General features: G+C 40.9%; 1 protein-coding gene across 1 annotated transcript in view; it reads right to left on the bottom strand.

The window, feature by feature from the left end:
- The window catches only part of LOC123514699 (poly [ADP-ribose] polymerase tankyrase-2-like), a 32,736-nt gene extending 11,350 nt beyond the window's left edge, over nt 1–21,386 (bottom strand). Inside the window, exons 1-19 of the mRNA XM_045272754.1 lie at nt 21,173–21,386; nt 17,740–17,964; nt 16,528–16,623; nt 15,918–16,125; nt 14,388–14,532; nt 14,098–14,206; nt 13,643–13,764; nt 12,993–13,194; nt 12,148–12,288; nt 10,548–10,779; nt 9,975–10,140; nt 8,326–8,514; nt 7,548–7,649; nt 7,102–7,299; nt 6,255–6,480; nt 5,054–5,207; nt 3,250–3,410; nt 2,510–2,700; nt 1,889–2,072 (exon numbers count right to left, since the gene is read on the bottom strand). Coding sequence (XP_045128689.1) covers nt 1,889–2,072; nt 2,510–2,700; nt 3,250–3,410; nt 5,054–5,207; nt 6,255–6,480; nt 7,102–7,299; nt 7,548–7,649; nt 8,326–8,514; nt 9,975–10,140; nt 10,548–10,779; nt 12,148–12,288; nt 12,993–13,194; nt 13,643–13,764; nt 14,098–14,206; nt 14,388–14,532; nt 15,918–16,125; nt 16,528–16,623; nt 17,740–17,964; nt 21,173–21,356 — 3,235 coding nt within the window. The 5' untranslated portion in view covers nt 21,357–21,386. The remainder of the gene's footprint in view (nt 1–1,888; nt 2,073–2,509; nt 2,701–3,249; nt 3,411–5,053; nt 5,208–6,254; nt 6,481–7,101; nt 7,300–7,547; nt 7,650–8,325; nt 8,515–9,974; nt 10,141–10,547; nt 10,780–12,147; nt 12,289–12,992; nt 13,195–13,642; nt 13,765–14,097; nt 14,207–14,387; nt 14,533–15,917; nt 16,126–16,527; nt 16,624–17,739; nt 17,965–21,172) is intronic.
- Between the last annotated feature and the right edge of the window lie 184 nt (nt 21,387–21,570).

The raw sequence follows: 21,570 nt of genomic DNA, 5'->3' as shown, positions 1-21,570 counted from the left end.
ATCCTGCATACCATCGTTGGCCCACTTTGCCACACTGCAATATTTTCATTGTGCTGGTGCGTCATTGGCTACTGGTTTACTACAGCGATTCCATGAAATAAATAACAAACAGAATCTGCATCTTATTTTGTCAGTTGTGCATGGAAATTATTATCTGTTATTTTTATAACATTTTTATCCCTTACAGATTTATTGAACTTCTACTTTTATGTCTGTAGGTAATGGATGTCTCTGGATTTTACGGTAAAAGAAATATGGAAGAAAGCTCTGATGAAGATTTTGTTCCCTCAAGTCTGATCACTTCCAGTGACAGTGACGAAAATGATGAATCTGAATCATAAGATGAACCAGAGGAAGAGACAGATGACCCTTCACCTGCTGATGGTGACACACCTTCACAGGGATGGGGGCCTGTATCCGCAAAACAACATTCTGATTCGTTTGTTAGTAGTGTGATGCCATGAGAGAGATTTGAAATTCTTCTTAGATGTTTCCATTTCAGGGATAATAATGACAGATGATCCGCCTGACCCTTTGTTCCAAATGAGACCACTGATCACTGCCATTAGGGACCACTGTCAGGCTGTTTATAAGCCAGGTCATGAGTTCGTGATTCATGAGAGCAGGGTTCCTTTCAGGGGCAGGATTAACTTTTAGACAATACATTCTTGGGAAAGCACATAAATATGGCTTCAAACTGTGCACTCCTCATGGGTATATGTGGAATTTCATGATCCATGCAGGGAACTTCAAAAAGAGTCAGGGACTGAACTCAACAGAAACCCTAACTGCAACCTTGGAAAGGGTGCCACTCTCTATGCTGAAAACTATTACTATTCATTAGTACTAGCAGAATATCTATTGGATAAAAGAACTTATCTTTGTGGAACCATTAAGAGTACCAGAAGGTACCTTCCTAAGGAACTTACTGAATTTAAACTGAAAAAGAAAGAAATCTAAGCACTGGAGAACAGCAAAGACATAAAAATGTTCAAATGGAGAGATAAGCGAAATGTACTTACTATCTCAACTGTGCCTGAACATAGTGATCACTTAGTTCCCAGTGGCAAGAAAAATAAACATAAAGAGGAGGTTTTCAAAAAAAGAAAGTGTAATATCATACAACAAAGCCAAGAAGGGTGTGGATGTCTCTGATCAATACACATCGTATTACAGTCCCCTGAGAAAAAGCAAAAAAGTGGTACAGGAAATTAGCCTTTGAATTGCTTGCTGGACTGTCAGTAGTAAATGCATGGATTCTTCATTGCCAATATTTCTCTAGATACAATGAATCAACTGCAATTTCGAGAGGCTTTAGTATATTTGCTGACAGGAAATGAACTTGAAGACATTAGACCTGGGAGAAACTCTGGAGTAATATCAGGGAATAGGTGTACACACATACTAACTGAAAAAGATGGACATAAGAGAGATACTAGAAAAAATGCCGTGGCTACTATGAAAAAATCTCTCTATCTGAAGGATGCAAGGTAGCTACAAATAAGGTTAGAAGAGTGAACACAGCCATGACACACTATGTACCTCTTCAGATATGTCAAAAGTGTTCCAAGGAGGCAAAATATGTGTCCTTGTGTTGAAGGGGTTATGACCTGCATCACACTGGCAAACTTGACACAGTCAAAGCACAAATCTGAATCATTAATATAACTCACATACACAATGAGTCACAATATACCTTTAACATTTATCTTCTTCTCTGCCTTCAGCTCTAACCTATTTCTATAATCTATATGGAGCCAAAGCTTCTTCCTAACCTTTTTTGCTTTGTCCTGTCTTGCACACTATGCTCCATTAGACCCAAATAATACATTCATAGCATCACCCAGAATTCATGCTCCCTTACAAACCCAACCACTGCACCACACACCTGCTCCAAACATGCCCCCGATGTAGGCATGTCTCTCATCGAAGCCTTTCTGGACGATGGCTGAGATAAAGGGAGAGCCGTGGAAGAGCATCCTCTCAGTGGATTGCCCATTGCTCTCCTCCGCCACCTCCCGCCGCCGGTGTGTGTAGCGCTCCCACAGACGCTTGTTACGAATCTTCTGGATCTGTTGAAGTGGAAGGTAGTGGTGAGACAAATGCCAACATAAGAACATAAAGGAGGCTGTACAAAGCTGTGAGGTCGACACATGACAAGAACTAGTCTGTGTAATGTTACTAATTTTTATGTAAGAGGTGTTCTGACTAAGGGCAACACAAAGTAGTGAACAAAAAAAGGCTCATTCAAGTTTATGCCAGTCTTAAAAGAAAGTACATCAAAAGAATGTCCAAAATTATAAGGAAGAAATTCTTGCATATTTTGTGGATTTCTCTACACCAAGAATAATGAAATTTTTCATTATAGTCTTCTGGTATGATGTAATTCTTTCCTGCCAAAAGACAACAAAGCACAAGTATTCTCAACAAGTAAGGCAGTTCCTCTTGTCTTCAGAATCCTATATTGCCACAGGACAAGTTACAGGCAATGTTAACAAGCCACCCATACCTTGACAACATTGTACTTGGCGAATATCCCGCCAGCATGGCCATTGTCGCGGTGCTCCCTGATGGTGGCCTGCATTTCCTCCTCCACTGCAATGAACTCCCGGTCCTCCCGACACAGGTCTAGCAGCAGTGTGCCCTGGGAGGAGCCATTGCTGTTGTTGCTGCTTCCACACGCACTGCTCACCAGGCCGTCTGTGAAGGAGGCGTGTGGATGTGATATAATGTCTGGGAGACTAATATACATGCATATGCCAAAACTGTCCCCATAAAAAAGCATGTAGCCAAGACAAAGAAATCTCCCTTTTGAATAACATGACATCCTAATATGTGATTTTCTAGCTTTCACAGCATTCACATTATCTTTATACACTTTATACCTAAGAACATGTCATGAAATATTACACATAATCTATTTTCTGCCATGGACAAAGGAATGAACAGATGGACACACTGATGGACAACTCTAAGGAATATTTCAAGGAAATAGCAGCTACAAAATTAAGTAAAGAAATAAATTGACAATTCTCAAGGCTCATCTACTCATTAAATCTTTTGGGATTATGAGAGATTTCATCCATTTTTTACACCTAAGTCATTCTCCCTAATAAAAAAAAGAACAAATTAAATAAATAAATAAAACTCCACACATTCAAATCAGCTGTATTGTCATCATCAGTAGACACAACCATGCAACCCCCCCACAGTAAGTGACATGAGGCGAGGTGGTGGGTGAAGACTCACTGTGTTGGATGAGCAGCTTCTCTACGCCCTTAAGCAGCTTGTGACGGTGACCGTAAGCATTGATGCCGATGGTCTTGAGCTCCTCATGGCCCATCTCTGCCAGGATGTCCAGCGTGATGTCCTCCCGCTCAAAGATATCCCGCAGGTGGTCCAGTCCCATACTTTTAATATAAAAGACATGAGATACTTAATTATATAACCATTTATGTGTTTTTGTGCTATTTTTATTGTAGGAGAGAACAAACACAACTATTGAGATGAGTAAGTTATGAGAATCAAACTATATAGTCTACAACACTCCTCCTTTCAGAACATAACACAAGATACAAAACATTGATAAATACATATATGAACATAAATACCAAGGCTGTCTCCCATTACAAAAGATGATGTATCCTAGACAAGGCACAAAAACTTTCACATTCTTACTCAGTCACTCACTGATAAATTAGTGAAAAATAAAACACTTAAGGTTTCCACACCCTCTGGAAAATCAAACTTGAACTAAACATTCTATGTTCATTTCTGCTTCATTAGATTGCAAAGTTAATATAAAGTGGATTCAGGTCTCTTGCTCTCAGTCTCACAAAAATATGAGGCAGGAAGGTTTAACATATGAAGACCCAAGTGACTAACCAATGCACCATAAGTGTGTGTGTGTGTGTGTGTATTTACCTAGTTGTAGTTTTACAGGGGCTGGGCTTTATGCTCGTGTGGCCCCGTCTCCATATCTACACTTATCCAATCTTACTTTAAAAGTATGCACACTTATTGCAGACACTACTTCTTCATTTAAACTGTTCCACGTCTCAATACATTTTTGCGGGAAACTATATTTTTTAACATCTCTCTTCCCTTTCTCAGCTTTTTACTATGCGATCTTGTGCTTCGAATGTCATATTCTTCTCTCAGGATCAGTTTCTCATTATCCACTTGGTCCATTCCGTTGATCAATTTATAAACTTGTATCAGATCTCCTCTCTCCCTTCTTTGTTCCAGGGTTGGTAGATCCATAGCCTTTAGTTTCTCCTCATATGTCATCCCTTCAAATTCTGTGTGTGTGTGTGTGTGTGTGTGTGTGTGTGTGTGTGTGTGTGTGTGTGTGTGTGTGTGTGTGTGTGTGTGTGTGTGTGTGTGTGTGTGTGTGTGTGTGTGTGTGTGTGTGTGTGTGTTATTTACCACCATCACCACGGTCGTCTGCTGGTCACCCAGCCTGTCTTTCCCATTACGGAGCGAGCTCAGAGCTCATAGTGTGTGTGTGTGTGTGTGTGTGTGTGTGTGTGTGTGTGTGTGTGTGTGTGTGTGTGTGTGTGTGTGTGTGTGTGTGTGTGTGTGTAATTCACTGTTTGATCTGCTGCAGTCTCTGACGAGACAGCCAGACGTTACCCTACGGAACGAGCTCAGAGCTCATTATTTCCGATCTTGGGATAGGCCTGAGACCAGGCACACGCCACACACTGGGACAACAAGGTCACAACTCCTCGATTTACATCCCGTACCTACTCACTGCTAGGTGAACAGGGGCTACACGTCAAAGGAGACACACCCAAATATCTCCACCCGGCCGGGGAATCGAACCCCGGTCCACTGGCTTGTGAAGCCAGCGCTCTAACCACTGAGCTACCGGGCCATGTGTGTGTGTGTGTGTGTGTGTGTGTGTGTGTGTGTATTTACCTAGTTCTAGTTTTACAGAGCCTGGGCTTTATGCTCGTGTGGCCCCGTCTCCATATCTACACTGTGTGTGTACGTGTGTGTGTATGAGCGCGTGAGCATGTGTGTGTGTGTTCTAAGCACAGCCAATCACCTGTTGAGGAAAGATGCGATGCTCATGTTGACAGGTGTGTCTGGAGTGGTCTCACAGCGGGAGTGGTCGCAGCAGCCATCCCCAATGCCTGGTGAAGACCCCAGCACCGGCGTGAAGGTCAGGCTGGCACCGGACGGCATCATCACTGTTTCAACTGGGGAAGGAAAATGAGAGATTATATACATAGTTTAAAATCTTCTATCTTATTTCTCTTCTTTCAGTTGTTGAAAAAAAATTATGAATAGAGGTTAAATCTTGTTACCTTACTCTCTTTCTTCTACTTAATTTTATTTATGTGTATACTAAGCCAGCAATCTTACACACAAGGAACAGACAAAATACTACACTCATACATACATACATCATTCACACTCTTAGCCCAGTCTAACCTTAGTGGAAAGAGACAGTCTTGTGGACTAAATTATATTGGTTAGGTTTCAATACCCTATTCCTTTTTTTTCTTTTTAACCAGGGATATGGAGTCGGAGTTGGAGTCAGAGTCGGGTCGAGGAGTCGGCTACTTTTGGCCGGAGTCGGAGTCGGAATTGGAGTAGAATCAGAGTCGGTGTCGGAGTCGGTAAAAATATGAGCGACTGACTCCTTTACGTGATAAATTTCGAGTAAAGATTCCACTTCATGCAGATTAGATTCCTAGAAATTGGGAGAAATTGACTTTGTGGAGGATGTGTCCAATCAACCAGTACATATAAAGATAATTTTTATTAATTTATGATAATTATATAATCGTCAAGTACACTTTCATTATGGATTGACTCGAAAATATGTAAGTATTGATTCTCTTAACTTTCGTCTTTTTTGGGTGTAGCAACTAGCGAGCTTTTTGCTTAATCTTTTCCCTTGGCCACCATCCCTCATGTAAAAAAATTAACTATATTGTTGTACTGTAAAAAATAATAAATAAATAAATAAATAAATAAATAAATAAATAAAAAAAGCCAGAGTCAGAGTCACAACCTTCAAATTTCCTGGAGTCGGAGTCGCAGTCAGAGTTGCAACATTTAAATTTACTAGAGTCGGAGTTGGAGTCGGAGTCAGACTTTTGAAAATCCAACTCCACACCCCCTGTTTTTAACTACTGAAAAAAAAAACCTTATAAATATAAATCAAAGTTTGCTACTATATTTTTTTCTCCTCTATAGTGAATCACCAGAGAGAAAACAAAGACACGAACACCACCAACCTTCAGCACCAATGTTGTTGATGGATATCATGGAGGGCGCTGGGGACACAGTGGGCTGAGCAGCAGCCTTGCAAGGCGTGCCAGGCGGTTTGGGGGATGATGGCGAGACAGGTGGTGGCACACTGCCTCCTGTGGCTGGGGTGAGGCTGGGCTGGCTCATCATGGCATCCTGCAGCAGGCTCCTCACGTCCTCTGCTGTGGCAAGGTGCAAGGGAGTCTGGCCCTCCTGTAATGTGACACCATATCAGTAAGCATGTTTAACTATTTTTGTATATATCATGAAGGCAATCCCATACAGAATGGCCCAGACAAAGCATTTCTCACTCACTCACTCACTCACTCATTCACACACACACACACACACACACACACATTCACACTCTCAGACCCTCAGCTCCTGTAGAAGAGGATTTTCTCAAAGACCACTGTACCCCTAGTGCTCCCAGCTCTATGGCAAGGCATAAGAATACTACCCTTATATTCTCTGCATGCAATGAGAGGCAATTGAATCAGACATAGCAAGGGACTAATAAACCCTTCTATGTATGACATCCTATCAACAGACAAACAAAAAAGCAAGCTTTCTCTCTGTCCCTGGCTTCTTTTAACATTTGTTTTAGTTCATTCTACATACATTTCTATTTGAAAGATGGTGTATTTTCTTTATCTTGCATGTTCTATCTATTCTAGCTTTTTTATCTTTTCTTTTACTTCATGTAATGTGCAATTTCTATGAGGGATGGTACACTTTTCCTTATGCTGTATGTTCCCTCTCCCCTGTTGTCCTTCATCGTTTCATCTTCAACACTACAGACAACCTACAGTGACAAGAGCGCCTTCCACTGACCTGGTTCTTAAGGTAAGGGTCAGCACCATGGGCCAGCAGCAGGGCACAGAGTTGAGTGCGGCCCTTCTGTGCTGCCTCATGGAGGGGAGTGAAACCCCACCGGTCTGTGGCATTCACTGCTGTCTGGAATCTGATGAGAAGGGCAGCGATGTCCAGGTGTCCGTAAGATGAGGCATTGTGCAAGGGAATGAGTCCTCCCTGCAAGACAAGAGTGTGTTATTTATCCTACTCTTGCTTCCAGAATGTGGCAAAGGGTACATAAATAGTTTGTATGTAACTTTTCACAAGACAAGAAAAACTTATCATACTAACTATTCATATTTGAACAGACACACACAATGTTTGCCATGGGAAAAAAAAAAAAATACTATAGGTAACTGTCATTCTTCAGTTCTTTTCCTAAACAGACACAGTGGCAAGGTTTACGAGAGAGGAGCCACACTGACCTTATCTTGAGCATTGACATCAGCACCATTCTCCAGGAGGTATTCGGCCACCTCCAGATTGTTGTAGCCAGCTGCCAGGTGCAGCGGGGTGGAGTTGCGGCCCTGTAGCACAGACAGACAACACCATTAAGGCACACCAGCCAAGATCAGTATACAGCATTAGCAAGGACTTCCAGATCTAACAGAAATGCATAAACATCATCTCAGTTAAGATATAGATAGTGAAAAGACCACCTGTTTCTGTTACAGATACATAAGAACATCATATCATATATATAATACATAAAATGCCTGTTTCTAAAATGAACAGTACCTAAAGCACTAGAACTTTCAAATGGTACACATAATATATAAATTGCTTGTTTCTGATGTGAACAGCCTCTGGAAATAAAAATGAGGGGAGAACAAAGAGAAAAAAAGAGGAGAGAGATGATCATGAAAAAAGAACAAAAAATAACACTGAGAATGAAACTAAATGAATGAAAAAAAAAGGAAAAATTAGATCATAACAAAAATAATGAGTTACGAAAAAGATGAAAGGGTAGATGAGACAGGGAGGGAGGGGGAGAGTTAAGGAAAAAAGAAGGAAGACTAATAAATGAAAAGGGAAAGAAAAAAATACAAAATAAATGAGTTAAGGAAGAAGTGAAAGAATTGGTGAAACAGCAAGAGAGTCGGATTGGGGAAAAAAGGAAAAACAAAGAAATAAAAGGGAAGAGGAAATAATTAGGTCTTGACACAGCTATCACTGCCACAACTGCCACAACCACCACCTTACCTGTGAGTCGCGACAGTTGATGTTGTCTGGGTTGAGCAGCTTCTGTACCCGAGCCAGATTGCCCTTTTTGGCGGCGTCCAACAATGCCGCATCACCCCTCAGCAGGTCAGCCACGTCCTGGTCACTCTCCTTCACCAAGTCCAGAGCAGTGTGGCCGTCCCTGTTCTTACGGTTCACATCAGCCCCGTGCTGTGGGAAGAGAGGTGCTGGTGAGTGGCTGGGTGATCTATAACAAAGGTGGTGGTGGTAGTAGTAGTAGTAGTAGTAGTAGTAGTAGTAGTAGTAGTAGTAGTAGTAGTAGTAGTAGTAGTAACATTAGTAGTAACAGTAGCAGTAACAGTAGTAGTTTATACACACATCTACATCTCTTCTAATAAAGTACAGTGGTACTTCGACATATGATTTTAATTCGTTCCGTGACAATCGTTGCATATCAAAAAAATTGTATATGAAATAAATTTTTCCCATAGAAATTAATGGAAATACAATTAATTCGTTCTTGTGATATGAATTTACCCCACCCCCCCAAAAAAAATAACATGCTTTAAATACCAACCAAATATAGATTTAATATAAGATAAATACAATGTTTATTGTATGCATGATATAAATTAACTATATTGCTCAAATAACAACTTAACCCGCAAAACTTGGGACACCGATAGACGTTCATCACACAAGGCACGGGCACGTCAATAGACGTTTAGGCTTTTTACAGCTAATTTTGGTTATTTTCTTCCCATTTTCTTTGCTTGTGAGCTGGCAACACTCATCAAGAGTAAACATATGCTCTACATCACTGTGTCACCAACGATAAATGGTAGGAGCGATCGACAGTAATTTCATTGTATCTGATTCCGCCACCTCTCCCGCACACCTTACTTCTATACCTTGGGTCTCTCGCCATGTTAAGGGGAGACAACTTTTGAATGAGACTGGTATCAGAACAGGAGAGAGAGAGAGAGAGAGAGAGAGAGAGAGAGAGAGAGAGAGAGAGAGAGAGAGAGAGAGAGAGAGAGAGAGAGAGAGAGAGAGAGATACAAGGGGCCCGTTTTCTTGCGCACTAGCCAAGGCCGCTGAACCCGATTGGAAGCAAAGCCACGTAAACCGATGATACTACCTCATTCAAGCTTTGATATTTTGGTAACCATGACATCTAGAGACTTGTGGTTTTTTGCATTGCAAAGAGGAAGAGTTGCTTGTGGGCAGAAAACCATTTGTACTCACTCGTTTATTGAATTTCTAAGTGTAATCAGTATGTGAATACAGGCTATTTAGTGTGTTTCTCGCCAAACTTATACTTTTAGGACCCATGATCACGGGGTCTTGCGTTCACAAAACTTAATAAAAATACACACTGCCTAGGAGCACAGACACATACATACACAAAAGATGAACAATGATACACAACGCGCGCTGAATGTTAGGGTGGATGCGGGTAACCGAACGATCGCTGCGCCACCTACCGATGGCTAGTCGTATCTTAAAAATATCGTTGTATTTCAAGGCGTAAATTATATAAAAATTTTCGTCGTATATAAAAAAAATCATGTTAGGGCGATTGTATGTCGAAGTACCACTGTACCACCAAACAGCATCACATCAAAAATCAATGCTAAATCAACAACAGCACCATGTCACAGCCTCACCTTGAGCAGCAGCTTCACAATGTCGTACTTTCCCTTGGCGGCAGCCTCGTGCAGTGGCGTAAACTTCCAGAGATCAGCCACATTGACACTGGCTCCGTGACGCACTAGCAGCTCTGTGACTTCGTAGTGGCCGTAGGAACATGCGTTGTGCAGGGGAACCAGGCCACTGTTAGGAAAGGAAGGTGAACAACTAAATACTGATATAGAGATAAGTGTAATGTCTTGAGTTTCCATAATAACACATTTAGTCCACTAAAAAAAAAAACATTGTCTATCCATTTCCACACAACCAGCACTCATTACACTACTGTGAGAAGAGCAGGTTGACTGAGAACTAAGCATAAATAGTGAAAAAAGAGAACTGTAATATCTCATGTTTTCAGAGCAGTACCACAACCATGCAAAAAAAAATAAAAAAATAAATAAAAAAATAAAAAAACTATCCATTCACCACCACATAAACACCAGGGCACTGTGAGAAGAGCAAGTTAAGGGAAACAGAAATAGCCTTGAGGTTTCCAACCATTCTTCTAACTAGTACCATTCCTTCACCCTCACACCACCACCACTCACCCCTTATCCTTGGCATGTACATCCGCCCCATGCTGCAAAAGGTACTCCACGATGGGCACACGGTTGTATCCTGCAGCAAAGTGGAGTGGGGTGGAGTGGCGGCCATCAAGGTCCCTTACATTGACAAGGTGAGGCTGGGCAGTGAGGATGCGGCGCACACAGTCAATGTCCCCAGACTTGGATGCTTCAAGAAGCTGCTGTTCTGTGTCCACACCAGGGCCTGGTGGGTCTTCTGTGAGGAGGGAGAAAACAAAAAGTGATTAGGTAGGCATGAGGGAGAGATGAGTGCTTGGTAATGAGAGAAGAAGTAATGTATGATGAAAATTTTAGACAGTCAGAGGGAGAGGAAGGTTAGATGGGTGTAAGATAGAGGAATGGAGGATGCTTGGTAATGGGGGAGAGGCAGTGAAGAATGGACATCCTTGGTAATGGGAGAGAGGCAGTGAAGAATGGAAAACATTTTAGGCAGAATTAGGGGAAGAGGGAGGTTAAGTAGCTATACTTGGTATGTAGAATACAGGGTAATAAGGTGTGTGTGTGTGTGTGTGTGTGTGTGTGTGTGTGTGTGTGTGTGTGTGTGTGTGTGTGTGTGTGTGTGTGTGTGTGTGTGTTTCACTGTTTGATCTGCTGCAGTCTCTGACGAGACAGCCAGACGTTACCCTACGGAACAAGCTCAGAGCTCATTATTTCCGATCTTCGGATAGGCCTGAGACCAGGCACACATCACACACCGGGACAACAAGGTCACAACTCCTCGATTTACATCCCGTACCTACTCACTGCTAGGTGAACAGGGGCTACACGTGAAAGGAGACACACCCAAATATCTCCACCCGGCCAGGGAATGGAACCCTGTCCTCTGGCTTGTGAAGCCAGCGCTCTAACTACTGAGCTACCGTGTGTGTGTGTGTGTGTGTGTGTGTGTGTGTGTGTGTGTGTGTGTGTGTGTGTGTGTATATATATATATATATATATATATATATATATATATATATATATATATATATATATATATATATATATATATATATATATATAAACTTTACACAGAGTTAGGGGAGGGAGGTTGGTATGTATAAATCTAAAGAGGAAGAGCACTAGATGATGAGAAAGGCTTTGAAGTAATAAAAAATTATATATTATGTAAAATGGCACAACAATAAAGTTATCTGAATGAATCCTTTCACTGCTATAGCCTTCCCTGGTGCTCTATTAAAATGTCTGGTGCATATTAGAATAAAAAAATTATAAAAATAAACAGATAAAAAATCACAGGAGTAACAGCGTAATCCAAACAATTCATCCCTGTATCATTATTCTTTCTATAAATCATCTAGGACTACTTAAATGAAGGAAAGAAGTTTTAAACTGTCACTGGCAACTAAAAATATGCAAATTATCTATTATCACTTAAATGAAGAAAAGATGACATACAATCATGGTAAAAAATTTACATTATCTGAGATCATTGAAATAAAGAACTGTTGAATTGTCACAAGCTGTCAAAAAATCAAGTAAGGGAAATACACTTTTTTACTTCCTGCCCCATTCACTTGTACAAAACCACCAGTTTAGCTCACACACTTCCTGAGGCACCCACCATGAAGCAGCCGCTGAACACTGTCGGTGGAAACCTGTGTGGCAGTGTAACCCTGGAGGGAAATGATGGAAGGGTCTACTCCATACTGTAGCAACACACGACATGCCTGCACATCCCCCTCCCGCCCACACCGGTGCAACGCTGAAACATACAAACACTCACTGTATACATTTGTTCCTGCAAAGATATTTTGTGGTTATTAAGAGGCTACAATGCTCTGGTATGGGTCTGTGGGGCTGGTCTTAACTCACACTTCCCACAATACAAAGGAAACAAAGAGCAGGAGAGAAAGTGGGAGAGGAGCAGAGAGGGAAAGTGTAAAGGTAGCCAAGTGGAAAGGATGCTCTCATTCTCTTGTTTTCTATGTATTAGACAAATTTTACCAAGCTCCTGTTCTCTATATAAGACTAACTTTTACCTAGGACCTCTTTCACCTGCTCTCTGTATTAGACTAACAATACCTGCCATTTCTTTCAATTGATTTTTCTTTATTTTCACACAGGACTTCCACAAACAGTCCATCACTTCAGGTCACCTAACAGTCACCAAGATAGCACTTACTCACCTCTTTGTCCAGGGTTAACTTTACCTGGCACCTCTTCCACCTACTCTCTTTCCATTATTCTTAGTATACAAGCATACCACAAAACACTCCAGCTCACCATAGTCACCAAGCACCTCTCCTAACATGTCTCCAAAATTGTCCAGAGCTAACTTTACCTGGGAACTCTTACACCTATTCTCTTTTTGTTAATTCAATACAGTTACCACAATCCATTACAGACTTACTGGACACACACACATCACTGAGCCACCAAGCACACACTGACTCTTCCTCCTCTCACCTGTCTGTCCAAGGCCATCCAGTGCGTTGACCTTTGAGCCGTGCTTCAGCAGCAGCTCCATGATGTCACAGTGGCCCTTATCAGCACAAACATGCAGGGGCGTCAGGAACTCCTTGTTCTTCTCCTGCAGAGGCGCCCCCTTTCTCAGCAGGGCCTCCACGATGCCTCGCCGCTTGCTGCCCGTGGAGGAGACTGCACAGTGCTGAAAGGGTGTACATGGGTGTAATTATGCCTGTCCATGTCTCAACAAAACATCAGTCTGGTAATGATGTCAATTACTTAAATGATATATAGCAAAAAAAAAAAAAAAAAAAAAAAAAAAAAAAAAAAAAAGAAAAGATGAAAAATAAACGTCTAAGAGATTTCACTTCCCACAGAAAAGAGAAAGAAAAGAATAATAATAAAATACAAGACAATAATCAAATAAATAAATAGAAACTTTTAAACAGAAATTCCCAGTCTTGTGACCTGAGACACACAATTTTTTTTCTTAATGAAGACTTGCTTTTTTCCTTATTTCAAATACTCATTTACTAAGCACAAAATAATATATTAATAAAAACAATTGTGACTAGTTCCATTCTCTCCTTGCTTCTCACCACTATAAATATCACACAAGTAATAATAGCAGCACTGAATGTTACACTCACAAGTGGAGTGTTGCCAGTGTATGGATGCTTAAAGTTGATAACTTCCGGGGAAAGGAATTTCTTTAGTCTGGCAGCGTCAGCTTGACGACACGCCTCCAGTAAGCTGTGGCCCTTGTACTCATCTGCAGGAGAGAGGGAAATGGAGCACATTGAGTTATTAATTTATACATGATGTTACACCAGAACAAACAGGACTACACACAACAATCATTAGAAAAAAAACACCATTAAAAGCAAAAATTTAAAATATCAACTATTATCAATACAAACATCTATTAAATCCTATTCCTTTTTCTCAACTTCATTTTCATGGGGCTCTGAATGGTGTGTTTATGAGTGTATGGCACTTTGTCTGGGCCAACCTGCAATATATAGATTGTTTTCCCATCCCTGAACAGCTTCCACACATAAGATGCAGGCATAAAGGAAGCAAGTCACAACACACCAATACTTACAAGTGAGCCTCTCCTGCAGTTCCCTTGAGGGCGCCACATCAATGGCTGACTTGGAGTGGCAGTTGAGGAGTGTTGGGTCAGCACCGTGAGCCAGCAGCAGCGAGCACACCTGAGGAGGGAAAGCACTGTGAAAGAAGCCTGGCTATTCTGTAGCTCTCAGACAAAAACCATTCATTTTCTTGTTTATCAAGTAAGGTATAACACCAGAAGCTACCCCATTATTTTTCAATCAGTAATTTCACTTCATCATCAGCACAAAGCCCTGTCAGCCCCACCACACACAGTATTACCTCAACCCGTGACTTGGAGGCGGCCTCGTGCAGGGGTGTGAACTGCCACAGATCCATGGCATTGACGTTGGCACCATGCTTGATGAGCAGCTCTGTCACCTCAAAATGTCCATAGGAGCAAGCGTTGTGTAGTGGCACCAGGCCTCTGTGAGGAGACAGGGGAGGTTGATACAGGTCAGTCTCATGCTGTCTCTATTGTGCTTATCTTGTCATGATGCATACAAACCTCTCTGCCTCACTTCCTATCTCTCATCAACACTAACTATGAACATTGACACAACTTAAAGACACATGCAGTCTCTCTACTGTATCTATCTTATGACACACACACACACACACACACACACACACACACACACACACACACATTCATGAAGAAAGAGTGACAGAAATGGAACAACTAACTTTGAAGGATAGATGGGAGAAAGGAGATCTAATAACGATGTAAAAGTTAGTACACCATATGGAAGAGATAGACAGATAAGATCAGTGATGGAGGATGGAGGTAGACAAACAAGAGAACACTCCAAGATCATCAAAACGTCAATGTTTGAGGAACATCAAAAAGTTTAGTTTTCCACATAGGACAGTGGACATCTGGAACGGATTGAGTGAAGAGATTCTATCTTCAGAACATGCGCATAAATTCAAGGAAAAGTTGGATAAAAGTAGATATGGAGACATCATTATGAACCCTGCTTGAATCCTGCAATATACAACTATACTCGCTGCATTGAGAAATGGTTGGTAAGGCGTAGAAAGGGGATTCACCCAGTATTGCTATTATCACTGTGTACTTCTTTCTTCAATCCTGCTCAACCTACATAACCTCTGCCACTGTCTTTATTTCTCTCTGTGTTTCTACATAAATTCAAGTATTTCTGAAGTTATTTCTGGAATTGTTATAACTTTTGTTCAAGTATTTCTGAAGTTATTTTTAGAATCATTATAACTTTTGTTCCACACCACCACTAAGATAAAAATCAGTGTTTTCTGTATAAAGGTTTCGTTTCTCCCAGTCGCAAAGAAGGCATAGGAGTGGGGAGGGTGAGATTGCCGCTTCCTTCACCACACCATCAGTGGAGGAATTCTCAGCGTCGCAGACACACGTTTTTGCTTCAAGCTTGCCATATGGCCACCTTCATTATAAAGATACACTACTTTTCAGGTTCAGATTCAGATTCAGAGAGAGAGAGAGAGAGAGAGAGAGAGAGAGAGAGAGAGAGAGAGAGAGAGAGAGAGAGAGAGAGAGAGAGCAGGCCAGTGATCTGTGAAAATGTGGCAACACTGGGGGAGTCCCCTGGATTTCCACGCCCTATCAGTCATTTCTCACTGTGGTGAGTATAGGTAAATACATAGACAGACATCCTACCTCACATCTTAATTCTCATCAATACTAACATAAATATCCAATTTATTTTTAATTACTCACCTTTGCCTGATCTCACCTATCCTTCTTTTCTATAAACACAGGAATACACATATATTGTTCAGATACCAACACACCACCACACAGACTCCTTCCCTCACCCTTTATCCTTGGCGTGCACATCCGCCCCATGCTGCAACAGAATGGTGACAATCTCCGTCCTGTTGTAGCCAGCTGCCAGGTGGAGTGGGGTGGACTTTCTGCCGTCCGAGGCGTGGCAGTTAACATTGAGTGGAGTGAGCAGAGTCAGCAGGCGGTCCTCGCTGCCGGCACGCGCAGCCTCCAGCAGCTCCTCCTTCTTATACTCTCCTGCAGAAGGGGAAGGTGATGGATGTGTGCTTTATGTGTATGATGTTACTCTCTTTTTTCCTCAACACATTTTCTTTATCTTGTCTGTATCTATATGTTCCTACATTTACAGGACTGGATCAAGCTTGTAATGTCTTATCTTTAAGTATGAATTCATCATATTTTTTTCCTTTAAATTTATGTCTACTGCTTCCACACATCATCTCATTTTAGTAATGCATTCCACTAATGTATTCTTTATTTGTTTGTCTGTTGGTCTGTTTAATATTTACTCTATCTATTACAATAAAATAATGAACTACAGATATTAGACAAAAGTGTACCAACCAGAGCCATGATGAACAACACACACATCCAACTCAATGCAGCACACTTTCCTTCCTGCTGCCTGCCAACCCTTACCTGTGAGTACTGAGCGGGCATAGGCATCAGCAAGATCCAGAGCTGTCTTTCCATCTGTGTTGCGGATGCTATGGTCAGCGCCATTCTGGAGCAGCACTGTTGGAAGCACAACACATTATACTAATAATACCATACTATTATGAAAAAAACTCACTGAAAAACACTTGAGTGCCCTTTTCTACAAAAGAAACATTACTATTAGGTGTTGAAAATAAAGTAAGTGGCGATGAATTGAAAGCAACTAAGATGAGAAACTTTATATTCTTCCCGACTTTTATGTCCTTATCTCCTCCTTCATTATTGCCAACATATTAATAAATATTCATCCATTCTATAGATTCCTGAGAAAAGAAGACTATGAAACCTAAAAACACTTACTATAAACAAAGAACAAGTGACAATAAACAGCAACACACAAGCAATAGCATACAAACTTTACATACAACCCAAAAATTCAATAAAAACAAAACACAAATCATGATGAACAAATTACACCATAAAGGCCCTATCACACTGGCCTATGATATGCAGAACCAGGAACATCCGCTCTAGATAGCTGGAACTTGCCCGGGATTAGCGGAACCAAGTTGGGATGGCTTCATATCCATCCCGGTTCTCCGTATGCTATCCCAATTGAAAAGTAAACATAATATATGCAATAAAAACCTTTCAGTTGAACTAAACAGAAAGTGACTAAATTTTTCATATTGGAATATTAAATAATATTTCATCAATTTAGAAAGGTAATATATATATATATATATATATATATATATATATATATATATATATATATATATATATATATATATATATATATATCATGTCGATAGTTTGGGCTCATGGCAACCACCTCTGACTCTAAAGTTGCCGTCGTGCACGTCTCAGCTTTTCTCTAGATTTTTTTTACTTACTTTTCTTCAACAAGAGGAAGTGCAAATGCAGTTCCAGGACAAAGCACAGGCTGAGGTATAAGCCGCATGGTTTTGTTCTGGTTTATTTTGATTAGACTTTGTCTTGGTTGGTGGGCTGTTTGCCTAGCATAACAAGAACGCGGGCAGCTTGTGTGTGATAGTGTTCCTGGTTTCGTACCAAGAACCATGGCCCGCGTTCCACATATCATAGGCCAGTGTGATAGCCCCTTAAGATCACCAGACAGGTAGACACACCTCACACCCATCTATCACCACACAGTACCACCACACAACCCACCTATACAGACATCAAACTTGGACTTGGAAGCAGCCTCATGAAGTGGTGTATAGTTCCAGTTGTCACGCGCGTTGGGGTCGGCACCATGTTTGAGCAGCAACGACACCACCTCTGCATGACCAAAGGAGCATGCATTGTGCAGAGGAATAAGGCCTCCATCATCCCTCGCCCCTACAGCTGCCCCAAGATTCAGCAGATGCTCCACCACATCACGTCGACCAAAGCCTGTAGGAGAGTGTGTGTAAGAGTGAGGGTAGATAAGGCTGGGCAGTAAGGCAGGGCAAGCGAATAGTAGTTAAGAACAGGTGTTTGTGAGGGATCTGGGAAGTACGAGAATGAATAAGGAGATAGTGATAGTGAGAGGTCTGAGAAGGCAAATGAATGTGCTGATTTTAAGAAATGATAGTGATTTTGGAGGACCTGTGAACAAAATGGATAGTAATAAAGTACAGGCAAAAGCAAATATTTTGGAAGGGTGAAAGTGACTGGTGGATAAATGAATAGTGATTAAAAGAAGTGATAGTGATTGATTTGGGAGAGTGAGGAGAATGAACATAGTAGATATCATTGATCATCATCACCACCACCACCACCACCAACATATAAAATTCTAACATGAGTAAGGTCTTCCAAATGGTCAGGAGATAGAACCCATATATTGTAGCACGTTGTCCAGCAGGTGTTGCCTTGGTTACTGAGTTGCATATGCTAGACAAAGAGAGATAAAGTATAAAAGAATAGAAGCCTAAGTCATATTATGGTGGATGTGCAAAGGCAAAGAGTAGAAGGAGAATAGTGAATGAAGGACAAGAGTCCAGAATGGGTGGCTAAGGTGAAATGTGACAGAAAAGATCCTTGATGTGGAGAAAAGTTAGGCATAAGAAGAGGTGAGAATAGATTGGATGCTGGCAAAAGTGACTTAGCTGAGTATGCAAGAAGAGAGATCCTTACTGCAGAGAAGAAAATTTGAGAATGTTTGTAGAGCTAGTTAATGTTATACAAGAAACTGTTACTGTTAAGAGGCTCTCCGACCTAACCATGGCAGTCCCAGTGTGAACAACACACCTAGACTTTACAGAAAACATTTTAGAGTAGTAAAACATAGGTAGTCTACCTCATGGTACAAGTAAAACACTATGATATGAGAAGGAAGCCAGAGCAACATGTAAGAGGAAGGACAGAAAGCCTAACTATAACATTCAGTTCTGCACATCAGCCAGCCAAGCCACAACACTCCCACTGAGAGCCACCATCACATTACCGTATCATTACATTCCTAATTAATATCTGGAATGAATGTTGACACAATGTCTGCTTGCTCTTACTTACAATATGTGGAGGTGTATTGTTTAATTAAAGATGAGTTATGATGATGGAAATATTACAAATCAATAATTTATATCCGAGTGATTATTTTCTGTTTGGGTTTTAGCAGTGTTACATTACCACTGTGCTTGGAAAGGTAATGAGGCTGAGATAACAGATGGCAGTCTGGTGTGTGCCCTTTGTTCATCAAGTTAATTTCTGTACAGTCATGGTAAAAAATTAAGTACTATATCACACTCCACCTTGCTATGTTCATAATTTTCCCTCAATCTACTACATATTTATCCCCTGCCAGTTTTCTTAAGGATTGCTAGCAGATCATAGGACTTGAGATTCAGAGACACCACAAAACAGTAAAAATTCTAAGGAAATTGCTAATCAAAGGGCTTGCAGTCAGAATACATAAAGTGGATCATGAAATACAAGAGTTCCAATTAAGCATCTATGTGGCCTTTGAAAATAATCTTAGATATGAAGCAGGCACACTAAATCTAAGCTACTAAATCATGGAGCCAGCATGTGCCTTTGTTCCACTTAACCTTCCATCTCTTCTGATCCTTGGTGGTTTAACATATTGGCATGAAACAGCTTCTTTATGAAGAGTGGCGATTGACTTAAAGGAAGGGAATTAATGAAAATAATTCAGACCTTTTGTCTAAGTGCCTCTCATCTTTCTTTCATCCTTCTCCCAACACCTCAACATCCTCACCACCTATGACTATCAAAACATCACCACTTTATATATGCTCCTCCCATCCCTACCACACACCCTCACACTCTCAAGGCTTTCCTGGTAACATGATGCTATTCAAGGTCAAACAAATGTCTATTATCTCAGTGCAGGATTAATCTCTTACATATAATTTCTAACACTATATAAAAGAACAGAGCCATCCATCTTTTGGTAACAAGCTATAAACTCCTTTTGTTTTGAACACTGCTGAAATCTGAATAGTTAAGCCTTATATAGTAACAAAGATACCTGTTAAGGCACAAATCATATAATCCTGATCCAAATCTTCCGAAATTATTAAACTATGATTTAATGAAATCTATATATAGCTATATATATATATATATATATATATATATATATATATATATATATATATATATATATATATATATATATATATATATATATATATATATATATATATATATATATATATATATATATATATATATATATATATATATATATATATATATATATATATATATATATATATAAGATATCTTTAAACAGGCTTATACATGTGACATGGTGTAGGTTTTGTAGTAGATATGAGTGTTTGGCTGGTGGCAGCACACAGGAACAGACTAGGTACACTCATTCCATTATATATTTCTATCTATTATTACCCAGCCTGGCTTTAAAACTGTAGTACATTCCTTGCATGAATCTCTTCCATATCTAGGATGTTGATTAGTTGTGTATTGCTTGCTGTAATAATGAGAGCAAAAATAATAATAACAATAATAATAATAATAATAATAATAATAATAATGTTAATAACAATATATATAATTCAGTTAAAAACTAACAATGATAACACCTGTGACAAAAACATGAAATATAGATTTCTAACACAGAGCAGCCCTGCATACAGATGACCTCAAGGCTTCCCTCACTGCAGGACCCCCAGGGATACTGAGGGCATTAGAGATAGTGCCTGACACAGCAGGGGCATGACAGGTTACCACTTCCTCCATCCCATCAATGCTGCACCACTCAATACAGAATGCAGCAGGCACATCGATGGGCAGGGTGCATGACAGTAACACCACGGGCAGCTAGGACAGTGCTAGGGTGCCTGTGGGCCAGGGCATCGTAGCAATGTGTCCTAAGAGTTGAGGTGCTGAGTGCTGAGGCCAAGCAACAAAGGCAGCACTTGACAGCACACCAGGCCATTCACCTTTTCGCTGCACTGCTCGTTAGCACACCACACCTAAGGGCCTTCCCTTTTGGCCATGCAATGCTACTTGGCCCTGCTGTCCCAGGCTAGCAGGACAGCAGGGCAGGGCCACAATAAGTTCGGTGAAAGTACCAAAACGCACCAAGGCCTGCCAGCCCGGGGAGCAGCAGCAGCAGGCAGCCACTCACCTGCTGCGAAATGTAGAGGCGAGGATTTCCTGCCCGCCGTGTCTCTGGCGTTCACATTTTGCGGCGTCACAAGCTTCTTCACCCTTACCAGGTCCCCGTTCCTGCACGCCTCGAAAAGCTCACGCAGTGGGTCGTTCCCAGAGATTTCATTCTGCGAGGCCAAGGCAGACCTCCTAGAAGCCATTGTGCCATTGTAACCCACTGAGGCAGTTGTTCCGACCCGCGCCTGACCCACCGCGCCACACAACACACGCACTCTTATTCTTTCCACACCATACATAAACCTCATTTGATGCTATAATAAAATAAGATTCAAAATTTCAAATACGTTGATTGATATATGTGGATGAGAACTACATGCTACAATGTTTGGTTATGATTTAATCAGGAAGGTGGGA

Source organism: Portunus trituberculatus, chromosome 38 (assembly GCF_017591435.1).
Source record: "Portunus trituberculatus isolate SZX2019 chromosome 38, ASM1759143v1, whole genome shotgun sequence".
In the NCBI taxonomy this organism is placed as follows: domain Eukaryota; kingdom Metazoa; phylum Arthropoda; class Malacostraca; order Decapoda; family Portunidae; genus Portunus; species Portunus trituberculatus.
Note: the sequence above shows the minus strand (reverse complement) of the source record. Positions and strands in the feature narration are given on the sequence as shown.